The 19904-nt window shown below is 38.7% G+C and overlaps 1 protein-coding gene across 9 annotated transcripts in view; it reads left to right on the top strand.

Annotated features, from left to right (window-relative positions):
- LOC122200466 (phosphatidylinositol 3,4,5-trisphosphate 3-phosphatase TPTE2-like) overlaps positions 1 to 19904 on the top strand; it is a 165449-nt gene that overhangs the window by 73560 nt on the left and 71985 nt on the right. For all 9 annotated transcript variants that reach the window (XR_006193979.1, XM_042906550.1, XM_042906476.1 and 6 more), the window contains 6 exons: positions 2925 to 2972; positions 4118 to 4279; positions 6763 to 6882; positions 8377 to 8476; positions 8616 to 8679; positions 9630 to 9694. Coding sequence is in view for 8 of the 9 variants with exons in the window: in XM_042906550.1 (XP_042762484.1) it covers positions 2925 to 2972; positions 4118 to 4279; positions 6763 to 6882; positions 8377 to 8476; positions 8616 to 8679; positions 9630 to 9694 (559 nt within the window). In the remaining variant the exon portion in view is untranslated. The remainder of the gene's footprint in view (positions 1 to 2924; positions 2973 to 4117; positions 4280 to 6762; positions 6883 to 8376; positions 8477 to 8615; positions 8680 to 9629; positions 9695 to 19904) is intronic.

The raw sequence follows: 19904 nt of genomic DNA, 5'->3' as shown, positions 1-19904 counted from the left end.
CTACAATGGCCTATGTTGCCTGTAGTAAGCAGGGTGTGGTTCCTCTGCTGTTAAGGGGCCAGTCTGGGGCCGCTGTGGACTTGCAGTTGAGTGGTGTCAGCAGTCAGAAAAGATGCCTGGCTTCAACCCATTTGCTGGGACTGTAGTCACAGTGAACTCACGGCACTCGCCTTGTGTTGTACTGTGAAAAAATTTGGTTGGTGGGTGGGGCCTGCAGACTATCTAAATGCCTCCCCCCAGTTTATCTTCCAGAACTTCGGTGGCCCAAACTGTTGGTCTCTCTTCCTGTGCTGCCCCCTGGGAAGTTTTTATTGGTGGGAGGGGATGGCAATCACATCAGATGCCTGCCCCCAGTCCATCTGCTCAGGTGACATGTACATTGGTTGACAGGGCACTCTGTACTGCCAGTTATAAGTTTCAACTGCTGGGACTGCAGTGGAATTGGTGTGTGTAGTTCTCTTCCCCTCTCCTCAGGGCAAATGCCGCTTTAAAGGGAGCCCCTCTGAGTGGGGCATGTTGAATGTGGCAGATTCACAGGAGAGCATGAGGGCCAGGTGCATAGTGTTAGCAAGGCAGGTGAAGAGTGTTCCCACTGGTTCCCACAAGTGCCAGGCTATCTAGGCTGGGGGGGGGGTGGCAAATGGTCCCACTCTCCCTGGATCTCCCAGGGATCTCACTAAGGAGCCCTACTCTCTAGCACACACTCTGAGATTAGTAAATAAATCTCATTCACTGTACCCCAGGTATTTTTCAACCTGATGCTTCTATGTTTATCTTGGTGGGATTGTTTGTTGTTCTGGCTCTTTAAGGGCAAGGACTCAGTTTCCTATCACCCTCTGGCTCTCCCAGAACTAAGCCCACTGATTTTTAAAGTACTCTGAGTTAAGCCCTGCTGGTTGTACAAACTCACAAAGTTAAGCCCCACTGATTTTCAAAGCCAAATGTTTTGGAGACTCATCTTACTAGTGCAGGCCCCCCATGACTGGGGTACCTGCTGTGGAGTCTGTTCCTCTCCCTTTTCCAGGCAGGATCCTTCCTGTTGGTGGTTAGTCTCAGCAGGACTTTTGTTCCCGTCTGCATCTCCACTCCACATCCCCTTTTTCAATGTGGCCTCCTCTTTATAATGAACTGTGGAAAGTCTGTCCTGCCAGTCTTTGGGTCATTTTCTGGGTTAGTGACACTGATGTGGCTGCTATCCTGGTGTGCCCAAGGTGAGCTTAGTATCCTCCTACTCCAACATCTTCCTAGAAGTCTCTAGATAACCTGCAATATTAAAGCCATACTATTATGGAGAATTTCATGTTATTTATCCTTGGTTTTAGAATCATTTGTTTACATTGCCACATGCAACACTAACAATGATTATTTAGACTTAGTTCTGAATTTTTATGATTGCTTAACACGTTTTCCCTGTGAGGTATCTTCCTTATTCCTGAGTTCTTCATTTTGATTCATCGCTCAGTTGAGCACTTCTTTGAGTAATTGTTTTTAGGAGAGACGCATGCCTGCTATGTTTTGAACTGTGGCATGTTGGGGGGTGTTTTTCTGTTCCTTTCAAATATGAACAGTGCTTCTCCTTCAAATGTGAACAGTTTTCCTATAGAATTACTGAGTTACAGTTCTTTCCCTGCAAACTCCACACATGTTGTTTAAAGCTATACACTTAACATGCTCTTTTTTTTAAAATCTCAATTGTATATTTACTTGAAGTAGTTTGGGGAGGCCCTGAAAGAGGGAGGGGAGTTAAAGCATCCCCTTTGTGCCTCATGATTCTGTCAGGCATGGTTCTGTGTAGTCACTTTGTCAAGCAAGTTCCAGTTTATCATAATATTTCTTCACTACCCAGAGATCCGGTCTGTGTGGGATCAGAAGGGCATGTTTTAAGAAAATGGCAACCTCTACGCAATTCACCTCTTTTGGCCAATGAGGCACACAGCCACATTATCCTGAGCTTCCTAAGCCTGGGCAGAGGTGGTGGATGCAGGTGGAGGAGGGAGAATTTGCAGAAAGGAGGAAGCTCTTCTATCTCTGCTTTGCCATTCATCTGTGGCCAATTTTGGGAGTGCCCAGTTCTATTCAGCATATGTTCACTCCATTGTTTAGTTCAGTCTTGGGTACAGGCTATGAACACTGCTTTGACATTGATGCCACCGGAGTGGAGTTTGGGTCCCACATTGTAGGCATCTGCAGGGCAATAAATTGCTCCCCAGTGGCTACCTTGTCTCCAGCCATAGAGTAAAATGAAGCATAACTTGAAGGCCCCATCAAATAGGCTCTCCTCCTCCTATTAATGGAAGGAGCCCAATCTCTAGGGTGTTTCTCCTTTGAAATATATCTTACTAAAATTCTTTATCTCCAAAGTGCACTTGCACCCCCAATGTGATTCTCATTAATGATTAACTGTTGTGTTATGGGATATCTTTTTTCAAGAGATGGACATTATAGGACAAGAGTATCATTTATTCCCTACCTATCCCTGAAGTCCTTTATTTGGCTGCTGTGGAAACAGACCTGGCCAAGGTTTGATAACTTGCACAGGATCCCTCAGCTCATCTATGGGAGAGCTGGAATGCCTATCTCTCTACCACGCCTTTCTGTCTCTACATTATCTTGCTTTAGTTGATGACCCCAACTTAATATTACCATAAAATTGGGATTGGGGCTTTGCAGGCAAGGGAAATACTACTAAACACAGTTTAAAGTTTTATTTGAATTTATTCCACATATGAAAACTTAAAAATCATGAAGCAGAACAATGAAAATCCTAGTAAACAGCATTTTGTTATGCAACTTCTGAAGAACTTTCTTTTAAAACTATGTTTCTAGAATCCTTTTTTATTGGCTAAATTCATATTCCATATTAGAAGAAATCTGTGATAAATTTGAAGACTCTGGAATTTAATTTTTACTTCTTTTTGTTGCAGCATGATTAAGAGAATTGTGTACTCACTTGTATCATCACTCACATTCAGGTATGTGAGACCCTAGAAAGGGAGGAAATTAAATATGCATAATATTTAATATTTTTAATGATAAAGGACCTGGGAGGGGGGAAACACATTTTCACTGTCAGTATGTTGCTAAATAGCTCTTGTGCCCCATTTTATGTAACATAATTTGTATTGAAATTTTAGTTTCAGCTGAACATTGAGAAATTCAAAGAAATGGTATTTACCTAAGCCTAATAGTAACATATTAGTATGTTTTTTCTACCTGTAAAAGTAAAAATAATGAAGCATGCTTTTAAAAATTCTTTAAGTGTTTTTATTAGACACTTTATTTGTCTAGAAATACTCCTTAATTCTGGGACCATTTTACTCAGGCTTCTTCTCTACATGATAGTAAGATTTATTTCATGCTATGATACAGAGTCACACAATATACTTGCTTCCTTTTAAATTTATAATATTTTAATTTGCATTGTAATTTTTAAAAAGTATTTTGAAGGCTAAGGAATGTATCTTCATAGATTATACAAGTAGTGTACTCAGTTTATGAAGAATGTGTTTAGAATATATGAGAGGAAGGCTTTGGAGGTACTTTAGAGTTTAATCATGTATATAGTATGATTCCTTCTCATGTGCCTAGCACTGTGCTAGAAGCATCTATTAATATATAATCATATACTTATTGAAAATCTCACTGATAAAACATCGTAGTGGTCAAAGAGGTCTTTTAAGGTTATGTTAGTCATGCTTTCACTTGGTTTTTATTGCTAAATTTGTAAAAGTTAATCAGTATGAATGTGGTTTTATTTTTTATGAGAAATTGGTAGAAACCCCTTAAAAAATTCTCAGATTTTAAGAAGAGTTCACAAGTGGAGACGTGTAATTTTAATTCAGGTTGCCTGTGCTATCTTGGAGGGTTAGTCTGATATGTCTTTTATAAAAGGACATGATAACATGAAATGGTGTGGGGGAGATTTTAATTCTCTAATAACTGCTTCCATTGGGCGAAAACTTAGTAGTTTTTTTTTGATATTTTAAGGCAACATGGTATTCCCTACCAGTGGATAATTTAATCCTAAATTACATTTTGTTATCAGATCATTGACCTAAATATAGTCTAACTTTAGGAGTGAAAACCATTTAATCTTTATTCTGTTTATCTGTTGTAGAATATTTGGAATTTTGCTTATCTTTGTGGATATGTCCCTCGTCATTACAGACCTGCTTGTCACTAAAAACGCAATATATATTCCTGCGGAAATTCATTTAATTTCTTTAGCTATTTCTTTATTTTTTGTCTTGGATGTTCTTCTTCGAGTATATGTAGAAGGGTAAGTTTCACTGATTTTTTTTACCTATTATAAAGCTGTTTTGTACTGCTCTGAGAAGCATCCCAAAATAATTACCAAGTCAACCCAACCAAATGTGAATGTGTTCCTCTTTGTTAAAGAGGAGGCATGGTCCACATGGTCCACGAGAAAACAATCCAAATCCCAATTTCTACTAGAGTGGGCTTTAATATTATTGTTGCAACTGATACTCTAGTTTCCAGCAACTTATTATGGATAGTTCCTTCAACAGGTAAAGCTTAAAGGGTTTGCAAAATAGAGCCAGGCAGCTGATGTGTCTACATGTACATTACTTTTTAAATTATTTTTTTAATGTTTATTTATTTCTGAGACAGAGCATGAGCGGGGGAGGGGCAGAGAGAGAGAGGGAGACACAGAATCCGAAGCAGGTTCCAGGCTCTGAGCTGTCAGCACAGAGTCCGATGTGGGGCTCGAACTTACAAACCGTGAGATCATGACCTGAGTTGAAGTCGGTCACTCAACCAACTGAGCCACCCAGGCGCCCCTACATGCACATTATTAAAAGGAATATGTGTGTGAAGTACAAATGTAAACTCGCCCTGAGAGTTGAATCTAAATAAAAGCTGACAGTGTATTAAATACTAAATAATAGGTCTGAACAACCCCTACCTCAGTTAAAATAAAAATTTAAGTTAAGGTATGTGAGAATCAAACTCAACGCCCAAAAACCAAATAATCCAGTGACGAAATGGGCAGAGGACATGAATAGACAATTTTCCAAAAAAGACATCCAGGTGGCTAACAGACACATGAAAAGATGCTCCACATCACTCATCATCAGGGAAATGCAAATCAAAACTCCAATGAGATACCACCTCACACCTGTCAGAATGGCTAAAAGTGACAACTCAGGAAACAACAGATGTTGGCAAGAATGCAGAACAAGGAACACTTTTGCACTGTTGCTGGAAAGGCAAACTGGTGCAGCCATTCCAGAAAACAGTATGGAGTTTCCTCAAAAAGTTAAAAATAGAACCACCCTATGACTCAGCAATTGCACTACCAGGTATTTATCCCAAAGACACAAAGATGCTGATTCAAAACACATGCACCTCAGTGTTTCTAGCAGTGCTATCAACAATAACCAAAGTATGGAAAGAGCCCAAATGTCCATTGACTGATAAATGGACAAAGATGTGGTATAGATATATACACGATGGCGTATTACTCAGCCATGACAAAAAATGAAATCTTGCCATTTGCAAAAACGTGAATGGAACTACACTGTATTATGCTAAGTGAAAGAAGTCAATCAGAAAGACAAATACATGATTTCACTCGTATGTAAAATTTAAGAAACAAGCCGGATGAACATGTGGGAAAGGAAGGAAAAATAAAATAAGATAAAAACAGAGGGAGGCGAACCATGAGAGACTCTTAACTAGAGAGAACAAACTGAGGGTTTGTGGGAGGGGAGGTGGGTGGGGGGATGGGCTAAGTGGGTGATGAGCATTAAGGAGGGCACTTGTTGGGATGAGCACCAGATGTTATGTGTAAGTGATGAATCCCTGGATTCTACTCTAGAAACCAATACCACACTATATGCTAACTAACTTGAATCAAAATAAAGAAAAAGATAAGTTATAAAGTTTCCCCCCACCCAAAAAGTTACACAAGAGCTCTGAAGCATGTTCATCCCATCAACAAGGCTTGGTGGTGAGGCAGCAGCTGTTTTTCTCTACTTGCTGGCTTTATGGAAAGGTGGATCAAGTGAACCAAGCCCTGGTCATGTCAGCTGTGGGAGGCAGGGACTAATTCCCCAGCCTCATTTCATCCAGAGCATTTTAGAAGCCTGCTTGTCTCCTCTCCTGCTGACCTGCTATACTCACACTTTAGGGGAGGACTTTTTACCTCCAGATTACTCAGAGCCTGGTTACCTCAGAATTGGAAGGAGGTTTCCCTGGGACATCGTGTCCTTGCCTGAAGGGAGCCAGTATTGGGGAGGAAAGCAAAGTGGATGGAAATTCAGCTTTGCACAGTGGAGGCCACTAGCCCATTGGGATTCTACTGTGGCTGGAAAGCCAGATGATGAGTTTACAGGCCAAATTAGGGGGCCCATCTCTCTCTCACAAACTCCTCTTTTACACTCATGACAGCCAAGTGGCTCTAAGGCCGTGACAAATTTGGCTTCTGTTGCTCAGCAGGACTGCCAAATATCCCACTTTTCTTGTCCAATATGTGAAAGCAATGCTTGCCTCTTGTTCAGTGGTTTGGTCATATCTCTTACTATACTTGAGTTGCTACATTGATGCTTTTGTCATTTGTATGTATAAAGTAGGATAGAATTTGGATGTCTTCCCTCTTAGTCTAGTCTCGTAAATGCATTTTAAAGAATCCATTAAGTAAAATTCTTAATGGGATGAGTCAAATAATTTGTGCTCTTAAAATATCCCTATCTCCTCTTTGAAGGAGCATAAACTAATGTTTTTTGTTTTGTACTACAGGATACGACTGTATTTTTCTGATATACTTAACTGCTTAGATGCTGTCATCATTGTAGTGACTCTACTGGTCGATATAATTTATATGTTTTATGACCTTAAGGTTCTTAAAGATATCCCCAGGTAAGAAACATATAATCATTTCTCTTAAAGTTTTCATTTTTTCCCTTTTGTTTTTTTCTGGGGGGGGTGGTGACTTTCTGTGGCTTTCCATTTGTATAATCCTTCTAAGTCTGAATGTGTTGAATATGAGCCAATTAAGTTGCCAAAACTGAAATATTTAGAAAAATTTCCACATACTTGGACACTAAAGCATGGTTGTTTATTGGGAAGTGTGAAGGGTGTACACATTAAGCACCTTTAGCTGAATAAAGAACATGGAACACCGAAAGAACAAACTGGGAACTTGGCCTCTTGTACCTAATTTAACTTTTCTACGTTTTGAAATTCCCATTGAGTTTCAATCACAAGTTCCTTACCTGAAATTCCTGGGTTTTTCCTGTAATCCAGAGTATTGGTTTGATCATATGCAACATTTGAGAGACTCCCATCATGATTCTCCTAAAAAGGAACAAGTAGAACAGAAAACAAGGTGATATAGGTAGCACCATGGAGGTGGAATCTTACAGTATAGTTGAAATGAAGAAAGCTGAAGCAAAGTTAGAACTGCTTAGCTATCAGGAAACTAAAATGTGTGTAAGTGACTGATGGCTTTCCCTCCTTTCTTCCTCTCGCTACCGTGGCAATGAGGAAAAGGAAGGAGATGTGTATTGGGATATAGATGTTGGATGACTCGCTCATTAGTCCAGCACCTTCTTTCTGCACTCCAGTAACCCAGGACTTTAATTCAGGTCTCAACAAAACTTCATATCACATGACAGGCTTTTGGAATTGTTTTGAAATAAGTGGGTCCAGTATGGTCCTCTGGCAACCTCAGTATCACCTAAGAACTTGCCAGAAATGCAAAAGGAAAAACATCTCCAGCCCCATTCCAGGCCTACTGAATTATGTGCACACTCAAGCTAGCAAAGCACATATTCAAATCATCAGTGCTCTGCCATGTTTTTTTCTGATGGTAGGAGAGACATGAGCTAGTACACTTGGGAAGTATCTCAGTCTGCTGCCTGCCTGATGTATGTTAGCAGCTGTAGTGAGCCTCTGTTACGGATGGGAATAACAAAGGTGAACAAGAACGCTCAGTTTCTTTTGATGGGAAAATGACTGACAAATGCTTGTCTTAAGCCACAAAAGTTCAGTACACAAATTCTAAGTCTATCTTATAACTATTTCTCTCTCTACCAGAGTTTCTCAACCTCAGCACTATTGAGAGTTTGGACCAGATAGTTCTTTGTTATAGGGGCTGTCCTGTGCATTGATTGGTGTTTAGCAACATTCCTGGCTTCTGCCCACTAGACACAAGTAGCATACTTTCACACACAGTATGATAATGAAAAATATCCCCAGACATTGCCAAGTATTCCCTAAGTGGGTGGGTGGGAGACTTGGTGGGGGGTTGTGTATGTGCAAAATCACCCTGGTTAAGAACAAGTCCTCTGGACTTGGTCCATATTGACAAAATCCTGTTTCTAAAGCAAAAATTGATCTTTTTACTGTTAGATTGGCAATTTTATTTCAATCTCTACGACTTATTATTCTGATAAGAGTTTTCCATCTGGCTCATCAAAAGAAACATCTTGAAATGCTGGCCAGAAGGCTGGTAAGTGGCCAAAACATACTTATGATTCAGAAAATGTTTGTTTCAGGAAATACTGGCAAGGGTTGTAGATATCTATATAACATTCTTTATTTTACATTGATTTTTGTTTTGCAAGTTAATGATTGTTTTAAACTCTTAGGTTTCAGAAAACAAACGGCGATACAAGAAGGATGGATTTGACTTAGACCTCACCTATGTTACTGGTTTGTAAAGTTCAACTGTTTATTTATATTCACTTCGAATCTTTCTTGTGTGTAATTATGTTCATTTTGTTCTTATTTTGTCTGAGCCATGTTCTTTCAAAGTTTATTTATTCATTTTGAGAGAGCGTGTTCATGTGTGAGTGGGGGAGGGACAGAGAGAGAGAGGGAGGGAGAGAATCCCAAGCAGACACCATGCTGTCTGCCCAGAGCCTGATGTGGGGCTCAATCTCACCGTGAGATCATTACCTAAGCCAAAATCAAGAGTCAGGCGCTTAACTGACTGAGCCACCCAGATGTCCTCCCGACCTTTTTAAAGTTTCTTTATTTATTTTGAGGAGCCATGTTATTTCAAAGCATTCTTTACCCATGAAGATATGAGCCACTGTGGTAGTGCAACATATTTGTAGTTTACTCCTCCTGACAATGGAAAATCTGCTTTGATCTCTCAAATCCGGGCTGCTTGGTTACAGGAAATTGAACGGATTTCCAGCTGGCTCCCTTTGTTTGGTTTGGAATTTGAGTCCTAGTCGTTTTCCTGTGTTGCAAGGATTTCAGAGAGTCCTCTTCTCTTCCTCAAACCCTAGAGAATAAGGGGTCTCAAGGTTTCTGAGTCAGAAGCACTGGAAAGCACCAATGCCACCATTCCTGGAGCCCAGATCTCTCATTTTTCTTTGGTGTTTAAATAAGAAATAAATTCCCACTATAGGTCAACACAAATTTGTCACATATGGCTGGAACCAGTTGAGTCCTAGGAACACAATGTGAGTTTAATGGTCATTATATTGGATAATTTAATATGTTGCCTTGGTTATCTGAAAGGTAGTCCTGTCATTCTCAATCCTGAAAGTTCTTTTCTATGAAAAAGAAGTCTGATTACATATATAATAAGCTCTCATATATTGTTTCACATCTATAATGACATTCATAATAATGACTCTTTTGACTTCCAGAGCGTATTATTGCCATGTCATTCCCATCTTCTGGACAGCAGTCTTTCTATAGGAATCCCATTAAGGTGAGGATATTTACACAACAAATGTTCATATTTCTCACTAAACATAGACTACAGAGTCGTAAGTGTACCACTGGCTCAGAGATGGCAGTGTTGTAAAAATTTGCTCTCCCAGGTAAAAAATTATAAAGGATCGATAGCAATTAGCTTTTTCTATGTAATGAAGCGTGCAAAAACTTAATGGCTTCTGGCATTAACCATTTACTTAGTTCATAATAATGGGGTTTCCGAATTTGAATTTGGGTTGGGCTTAACTGAGTGTGTCTGCTGATCAGGGCCAGGTGTAACTAATCACAGCTGGGCTAATGTATCCATCTGTGGGCAGCTACTTGGAATCAGAGGATTGGCTGGTCTAAAATGGCCTGGTTGGATGGCTCCACGTGATGTCTCACTCTCCAGCAGACTAGTTGGAGGCTTGTTCACATGGTGGCAGTGGCAAAGATCTCACAAGTAGCAAGCAGAAGAATGCAGAGCCCCTAATGGCCCAGGTTCAAAACTAGTATTATATGGCTTCTACCTCATTCTATGGTACGAAGCAAATTACAACTCAGTCCAGATTCAAGGCGTAGAATAGACCGCATCTCATGCTGGCAGGAATTGCAACAAATTATGGCCATTTTTCGTAGTCTATCATGGGGAGAAGGATGGGAATTCTTTAGATAAAATGTGTGTCCTTAGGTTGAGATCCTAAATTATAGTGGAGGCATACTGCTTTAGAGTCTGTGTATTAAATAATTTCAAACATAAAATGATATGTAATATGAAACTCCAGTTAAAAGCCATTGTTTAAGGAGTTTGCATATGTGTGTGGCTGTGCATTCATTAGCGTAATTTATATTTTTGTTATATATTAATACGGTGTAATTACGTACATATATGTATACATCTACATATAAGTCTGCATATATACATGCATGTATAATTATACTTTTGTCAAGGCATAACAAATACTGTCAATTGCACTTACCTTAAGTGGATTTTGATGAGATTATATATAGGTCTATATGCATGTAACCAACACCCTGAACAATATATAGAACATTTCTTGCTCTTTTTCAGTCAATATCCCAACACACTAGAGGTAATTGCTATTCTAACTTCTGTTACCACAGATTAGTTTTACTTATTGCTGAATTTCACATAAGTGGAATCATAAAATACTTCTCTTTTGACTGGTTTTTTATGCCCCAAATCTGAGATACATTCAATATTTTTGTACAGTTCTTATTATATATTATACTTATTCACTATAACACTAAAATGTACTGCTTTCTAGAATCCTGTATCAAAAGCTTAAGCATTCAGTTTACATACAGAAATCATACAACCATACACCACGTCACAAAGACAGCAATGGTGTTATATTCTATAACATCTACATAACAGAAAATATAAAACTCAAAAAAGATACAGCTAAAGAAACCAGCATAAATTTGGCAACCAGTAATTTTGACAGGGAAGTTGTACAGCTTGCATGACTTTAAACATGTGAATTGAAAATACTGCATTTAGGGGGAGGAGTTAAGATGGCAGAGGACCCTAGGGGGACCCTACGCTTGCCTTGACCCTTGAGCACAGCCAGATAAACATCTAATCATTTTGATCACCCAAGAAATTGATCTGAGGACTTAGAGAGCAAAACTGCACAATTAGAGATGGAAAAATAGCCACATCGTGGAAGGTAGGAGCCTGTGGAGAGTTGATTTGGGGGAGAAAAGAACTACAGGGGCCATGAAGGTGAAGGAGCCCTGATCATGGAGAGAAGAGTGAGTGAGAAACAGAGTGAGAGAAAGAATGAAAGTACACGCAGAGGAATGCTCAAGAAAAACTCTTCCCCAAAACCATTGACTGGAAAAGGAAGAGGGACTGACTACTGCAAGTTTTTAAAAGCAATGGAGTGCAAAGTCTGAAGTTTTGGAGTCCGTGCCAGCACCAGGGTCATGCCTGGTGGGCTTGGAGTTGCTCTGGTGAGGAAGAAGGGCAGAGACCTGTGAGTGGATAGTGCGGGCCGAGGATCCCCTGCATCACACAGGGATAAACAGTTGCCCTGCTTAGAGTGCATTTGGGAGGTGGCATGGCCTTTCCAGGGAAAAAAGAGCTGGCACCACCAAAGTGCTGCCCTATTCCCTAGTGTAGAAACAAAGAATACCAGCTAAGGGCAGCAAACCTTGGTGCTGGCTTTCCGTTGCACTTTACCATAAACTCCAAACTTCTGCATGGTCACACAACTGATTTCTGGACAAACCAGCACTGGCCACAACTCAGTGAGACCCTCCCTCAGAGAATCAGTATGGGTCTACCCCACATAGACATCTAAAATTTGGAGTTTTGGAGTCCGGCTACATTCCTGAGATAAAACACAGACTTCTGCTACTTGGCAGACAGACAACTTGGGTGCAGAGATCTGGCAGAAGTCAGGGACACAAGAGAGTGATTGTTTGGCTCTTCTGTGTGAGCTCCCTGAAGATTAGCAGGCATGAACTCCATGCTCCAGGGAGGAGAGAGTGGGGTCATGTAATTTTTCCCCTCCCCCCATCAGCACTGACCAAATCAGTGAGCAAAACAGCGCCTCCCAATGGAGGCTGAAGCTGTTTACGCCAAACCCAGCCACCCTGCACCCTGTAGGTGCATCTCCACTAGGGCACATCGGCCTGAGAATGGGTGCAGCAGGCCCCACCCCCAGAAGACCCGCATAAACCCCTTGCATGCACCAAGTCTAGTGATCACAGAGTGCTGCTGCAAACTTCAACTCTAGGGGAAAGAGAATCTAGCTTTTTTTTTTTTTTTTTTTTTTGAGATCTGGCTTCTTTTAGCAAGCAGACCAAAGCACAACTAGTATCTAGTTTCTGTGTTTTTGTTTTTTTGGGGTTTTTTTGGGGGGGGGCACGTATTAATATAGCCATTACTCTCAGGAGCAGGAATACAACAGGCTTTCCTAACAGTCTCTCTCTCTCTCTCTCTCTCTCTCTCTCTCTCTCTCTCTCTCACACACACACACACACACACATACACACACACACACACACACACACACACACACACACAGTGAGCCAGACAAATGACAAGACAGAAAATTCACCCCAAAGGAAAGAACAGGAAGAAGTCACAACCAGGGGTTTAATCATTACAGATACAAGTAAGATGTCTGAACCAAAATTTAAAAGAATAATTATAAGGGTACTAGCTAGGCTTGAGAAAAGCATAGAAGACACTAGAGAATCCCTTACTGCAGAGATAAAAGAACTAAAAAATGAGTCAGGTTGGAATAAAACAGTGCTATAACTGAGATGCAAAACTTAATGGTGCAATGACATTGACGATGGGTGAAGCAGAGAAATGAATCACTGATATAGAAGATAAAATTATGGAAAATAATGAAGCTGAAAAAAAGAGTGAAATAAAGGTATTGGATCATGAATGTAGACTTAGGGAACTCAGCAACTCCTTAAAGTGTAATAACATTTGTGTCATAGGAGTCCCAGAAGAAGAGAAAGAAAAAGGAGTAGAAGGTTTATTTGAACAATTTATAGCTGAAAACTTCCCTTATCTAGGGAAGGAAACAAACATTGAAATCCAAGAAGCACAGAGAACTTCCATTAAATTCAACAAAAGCCAGCCATCACCAAGATATATCATAGTCAAATTCACAAAATACACAGAAAGGGAAAGAATCCTGAAAGCAGCGAGGGGAAAAAAGTCCTTAACCTATAAGGGAAAACAGATCAGGTTCACAGCAGATATGTTCATGGAAACTTGACAGGCCAGAATGGAGTGGCATGATGTATTCAGTATGCTTAATGGGAAAACTCTGCAGCCAAGAATACTTCATCCAGCAAGGCTGTCATTTAGAATAGAAGGAAAGATAGAGTTTCCCAGACAAAAACTAAAGGAGTTTGTAAGCACTAAACCAGCCCTGCAAGAAATATTCAAGGGACTCTTTAGAGAAAAAAAAAAAAAAGACCAAAAACAACAAAGACCAGAAACAACCAGAGAATGTCACCAGAAACACCAACCCTATAGGCAACACAGTGGCCCTAAATTCATATCTTTCAATAGTCACTCTAAATGTAAATGGACTAAATTCTCCAATCAAAAGACATAGAGTATCAGAATGACTAAAAAAACAAGACCCATCTATATGCTGCCTACAAGAGACTCATTTTAGACCTAAAAACATTTGGAGATTGAAAGGGAATGGAGAACCATATGTCATGCTAATAGACATCAAAAGAAAGCTGGAGTAGTTATACTTATATCAAATTAGATTTTAAACCAAAGACTGTAACTAGAGATAAAGAAGGGTATTATATCACAATTAAGGGGTCTATCAAGAAGATTAACAATTGTAAATATTGGTGCCCCCGACTTGCAACACCCAAATATATAAATCAATTAATAACATAAACCCCTTGATAATAATACAAGTAGGGAACATTAATACCCCATTAATACAGCATGGACAGCTCATCTAAGCAGAAAATCAATAAGGAAACCATGGCTTTGAGTGACACAATGACCAGATGGATTTAACAGATCTAATTGGAATATTTCATCTTAAAGCAGCGGAATACACATTCTTTTTGAGTGAACGTGGAACATTCTCCAGAATAGATCACATACTGGGTCACAAATCAGCCCTTTTTGTACAAAAAGATTGAGATCATACCATGCATATTTCCAGAGTACAATGCTGTATGACACTTGAAGTCAACCACAAGAAAAAATTTGGGAAGATCACAAATACTTGGAAGTTAAAGAATGACCTACTAAAGAATTAATGCGTTAACCAGGAAATTAAAGAAGAAAAAAAAATACATGCAAGCAAATGAAAATGAAAACACAGCAGTCCAAAACCTTTGGGATGCAGCAAAGGTGGTCCTAAGAGGGAAGTCTATTACCATACAGGTCTACCTCAAGAAGCATGAAAACTCTGAAATACACAATCTAACCTTACACCTAAGGAGCTAGGAAAGGAACAGCAAATAAAGCCCAAAGCCATCAGGGGAAATAATAAAGATTAGAACAGAAATAAATAATAGAGAAACAAAGCAGAAACAGATCAACAAAACTAAGAGCGGGTTCTTTGAAAGAATTAACAAAATTGATAATCCCAAGCCAGACTTATCAAAAAGAAAAGAGAAAGGACCCAAGTAAATAAAATCACAAATGAAAGAGAAGAGATCACAACCAACGCCACAAAAAATACAATTATAAGAAAATATTATGAAAAATTATATGCCAACAAACTGTGCAATGTGGAAAAAATGGACAAATGTCTAGAAACATACAAATTACCAAAACTAAAACAGGAAGAAATAGAAAATTTGAACAGACCCAAAACCAGCAAAGAAATTGAATCAGTAATCAAAACTCCTAATAAACAAAAGTCCAGGGCTGGATGGCTTCCCAGGGGAATTCTACTAGAGTAAGAAGAGTTAATACCCATTCTTCTCAAACTGTTCCAAAAAATAGAAGCGGAAGGAAAACTTCCAAACTCTCTCCTACAAGGCCAGCATTACCTTGATTGCAAAACCAGACAAAGACCCCACTAAAAAGGAGAATTACGGGGCAATAATCCCTGATGAACATGAATGCAAACATTCTCAACAAGATGCTAGCAAGTTGAATCAAACAGTACATTAAAAGAATTATTCACCATGATCGAGCGGGATATATTCCTAGGCTGCAGAGTAGTTCAATATTTGCAAATCAATCAACATGATATACCACATTAATAAAAGAAATGATAAGTACCATATGATCCTCTCAATAGATGCAGAAAAAACATTTGACAAATACAATATCCATTCTTGATAAAAAAGAAAACAAAACACCACAACAAAATAGGTATAGATGGACAATACCTCATCATAAAGGCCATATACAAAAGACCCACAGCTAATATCCTCAGTGGGGAAAAACCGTGAGAGCTTTTCCTCTAAGGTCAGAAACAAGACAGGGATATCCATTCTCACCATTACAATTTAACATAGTACTGGAAGTCTTAGCCTCAGCAATCAGACAACAAAAAGAAATAAAAGGCATTCAAGTTGGCAAGAAAGAAGACAGACTTTCACTCTTCGCAGATGACATGATACTCTACGTGGAAAATCTGAAAGACTCCACCAAAAAATTGCTAGAACTAATACATGAATTCAACAAAGTCACAGGATATAAAATCAATGTACAGAAATCGGTTGCATTTCTATACACCAATAATGACGCAACAGAAGAAGAAATCACGGAATCAGTCCCATTTACAGTTGCACCAAAAACAATAAGACACTTACAAATAAACCTAACCAAAGAGGTAAAAAAGCTGTACTCTGAGAACTATAGAACTCTTATGAAAGAAATTGAAAGAGGACACAAAGAAATGGAAAAACATTTCATGCTCATGGATTAGAAGAACAAACATTGTGAAAATGTTTATACTACCCCAAGCAGTCTACACATTTAATGCAATACCTATCAAAATACTACCAGTATTTTTCGTAGATCTAGAACAAACAATCCTAAAATTTGTATGGCGCCACAAAAGACCCCAGATAGCCAAAACAGACCTGAAGAAGAAAAGCAAAGCTGGAGGTATCATGATTCTGGATTTTAAGCTACATTGCAAAGCTGTGGTCATCCAAACAGTATACTGGCACAAAATAGATCAATGGAACAGGACAGAATACCCAGAAATGGGCCCACAACTATATGATCAATTAATCTTCAACAAAGCAGGAAAGAATATCCAATGGGAAGAAAATCTCTTCAATAAATGGTGTTGAGAAAACTGGACAGCAACATAAAGAAGAATGAAAATGGACCACTTTTTTACACCATACACAAATATAAATTCAAAATGGATGAAAGACCTAAATGTAAGACAGGAAACCATCAAAATCCAAGAGGAGATAACAGGCAGCAACCTCTTTGACCTCAGCTGCAGCATCTTCTTACTAGACATGTCTCTGGAGGCAAGGGAAACAAAAGCAAAAAATGAACTAAGACTTCATCAAGATAAAGTCTTCTGCACAATGAACAAAACAATCAACAAAACTAAAAGGCAGCCTATGGGAATGGGAGAAGATATTTGGAGATGACACATCTGATAAAGGGCTAGTATCCAAAATCTATAAAGAACTTACCAAACTCAACACCCAAAAAACAAATAATCCAGTGATGAAATGGGAAGAAGACATGAATAGACATTTTTTCAAAGAAGACATCCAGATGGCTTACAGACACGTGAAAAAATGCTCAACATCACTCATCAGAGAAATACAAATCCAAACCATAATGAGATAATACCTCACACCTGTCAGAATGGCTAAAAATAACAACTACAGATGTTGGCAAGGATGCAGAGAAAGGGGAACCCTTTTGCATTGTTGGTGGGAATGCACACTGGGACAGCCACTCTGAAAAACAGTATGGAGATTCCTCAAAAAATTAAAAGTAAACATATTCTATGATCCAGGAATCACACTACTGGGTATTTACTCAAAGAATACAAAAATACTGATTTGAAATCATACGTGCACCCGTATGTTTATTGCAGCATTATTTACAATAGCCAAACTATGGAAGCAACTCATGACCATCAATAGATGAATGGATACATATGGGTATGTAATGGAATGTTGTACAGCCATAAAAAAGAATGAAATGTCACCATTTGCAACAACATGGATGGAGCTAGTACAGAGAATACAGGTTGTTACCAGAGGGGAGGCAAGTGGGGAGATGGGTAAAATAGGTAAGGAAGATTAAGAGTACTCTTATCCTGATGAGCACTGAGAATTATGGAACTGTTGAATTACTATTTATACGCCTGCAACCAATATAACACTTTGTTAATTACAATGGAATTAAAAGTTAAAAATAGAAATAAAAGATCGCAAAATGTTAATTCATGGATTCATTTTAATAATTTATATATTCCTTGAACTTTTTATGTGTATAATCATGTCAAATTGCTTTCTTAACTTAGTATACTTTTAGTTTTTTTCTTTCTTTATTGAATTGTCTAGGACCTCCACTTGTAATGTTGACTCGTACTAAGAGCAGATACCATTCCTTGTTCCCAAACTTAAATCGAAAGAATTAGAAATTCCGCTATTAAAATGATGTTTTACAGAAGTTTTTTGTACATGTTCTTTACCAGATTAAGAAAGTTGTATTTATTTCTAGTCTGCTCGGAGTTGAATCATGAATTGGTGAACGTGTCAGATACTTTTTCTATGTGTATGGAGATAATGAAAGGTTTTTCCCTGTTATTCTGGTATTTTCAAATGTAAAGCCAACCTTTTTTATTCCTAGAATAAGCTCCCCTTTGGTCTTAATATATTATTTACTTATCACTACTTTCTATTGGCTAATATTTTATGTACAACTTTTTGTATATGTTAATGAGAGATATTGACCTTCAATTTTCCATTCTTTTTGTTTTGTTTTGTTTTGAGAGAGAGAGCAAGCAAGCAAGTGGGGGCAGCTGGGAACAGAGGGAGAGGGAGAGAGAGAATCTTAAGCAGGCTCCGTATCCTGCGCAGAGCGCATTGCGGGTCTCAATATCACAACCATGAGATCATGACTGGGCTGAAAATAAGAGTTGGGTGCTCAACTGACTGACCTACCCAGGCACCTCTTTCTTTTTTTACTGATGTGTAGTTGACATACAATGTCACATTAGTTTCAGGTATACAGCATAGTGATTTGAAAAGTCTATATGTTATGCTGTGCTCACCACAAGGGTAGTTACCATCTGTCACCATAAAACACTATTATACCATTGACTATATTCCCTGTGCTGTGCCTTTTATCCATATGTCTTACTCATTCCATAACTGGAGGCCTGTATCTCCCACTTGCCTTCATGTATTTTGTCCATCCCCGCACTCCTCTCTCCTCTGGGAAACATCAATTTGTTCTCTGTATTTATGGGTCTGGCTCTGCTTTTTGTTTGTTTGTTTTGTTTTTAGATTCAAAACACAAGTAAAATCATATGGTGTTTGTTTTTCTCAGTCTGACTTTGACTAAGCAAAATACCCTCTAGGTTCATCCGTGTTGTTGCAAATGGCAAGATCTCATTCTTTTTTATGGCTCAGTAGTATTGTATGTGTGTGTGTGTGTGTGTGTGTGTGTGTGTGTGTGGGTGGGTGGGTGTGGGTGTACAACCTCTTGTTTATTCATTCATCTGTTGATGGACACTTGGGTTTCTTCCACATCTTAGCTATTATGAATAATGCTGAAATAAACATAGAGGTACAGATAATCTTTTTGAATTAGTGTTTTTGTTTTCTTTAGGTAACCCAGTAGTGAAATTACTGGATCATACAGTAATTTTGTTTTTAATTTTTTGAGGAACCTCTATACTTTTTTCCACAGTGGCTGTACCAATTTGCATTCCTATCACCAGTGCTCAAGGGTTCCTTTTTCTCTATATCCTCATCAATACTTGTTATTTCTTGTCATTTTGATTTTAGCTATTCTGACAGGTGTAAATATCTCATTGTGGTTTTGATTTCCCTGATGATAAGTGATGTTCAGCATCTTTCATGTGTCTGTTGGCCATCTGAATGGTCATCTATTGGTCTTTGAAAAATGTTCATGTTTTCTTCCCATTTTCAATTGAATCATTTATTTTTTTGGTGTTGAGTTGTGTAAGTTCTTAATGTATTTTGGATATTAACCCCTTATCAGATATTTCATTTGCAAGTGTCTTCTTCTATTCAGTAGCTTGCTTTTTTGTTTTGTTGCTGATTTCCTTCACCATGCAAACACTTCTTGTTTGGGAGTAATCCCAATGGTTTATATTTGCTTGTGTTTCCCTTGCCTGAGGACACATATCTAGAAAGATATTGTTATAGTTGATGTCAAAGAGCATATTGCCTATGTTTTCTACAAGGGGTTTTATGGTTTCAGGTCTCACATTTAGGTCTTTAATCCAGTGTGTTTATTTTTGTGTATGGTGTAAGAAAGTGGTCATTGCATTCTTTTGCTTGTAGCTGTCCAATTTTGTCAGTACCACCTATTGAAGAGACTGTCTTTTCCTCAGTGTATATTCTTGCCTCCTTTTGCCCAGATCAATTGTCCCTATAAGTGTGGATTTATTTCTGGGCTCTCTATTCTGTTCTATTTGTCTATGTGTCTATTTTTGTGCTAGCACAATACTATTTTGATTACAACAGCTTTGTAGTGTATCTTGAAATACAGGATTGTG

Source organism: Panthera leo, chromosome A1, assembly GCF_018350215.1.
Source record: "Panthera leo isolate Ple1 chromosome A1, P.leo_Ple1_pat1.1, whole genome shotgun sequence".
Classification (NCBI taxonomy): Eukaryota; Metazoa; Chordata; class Mammalia; order Carnivora; family Felidae; genus Panthera; species Panthera leo.
Note: the sequence above shows the minus strand (reverse complement) of the source record. Positions and strands in the feature narration are given on the sequence as shown.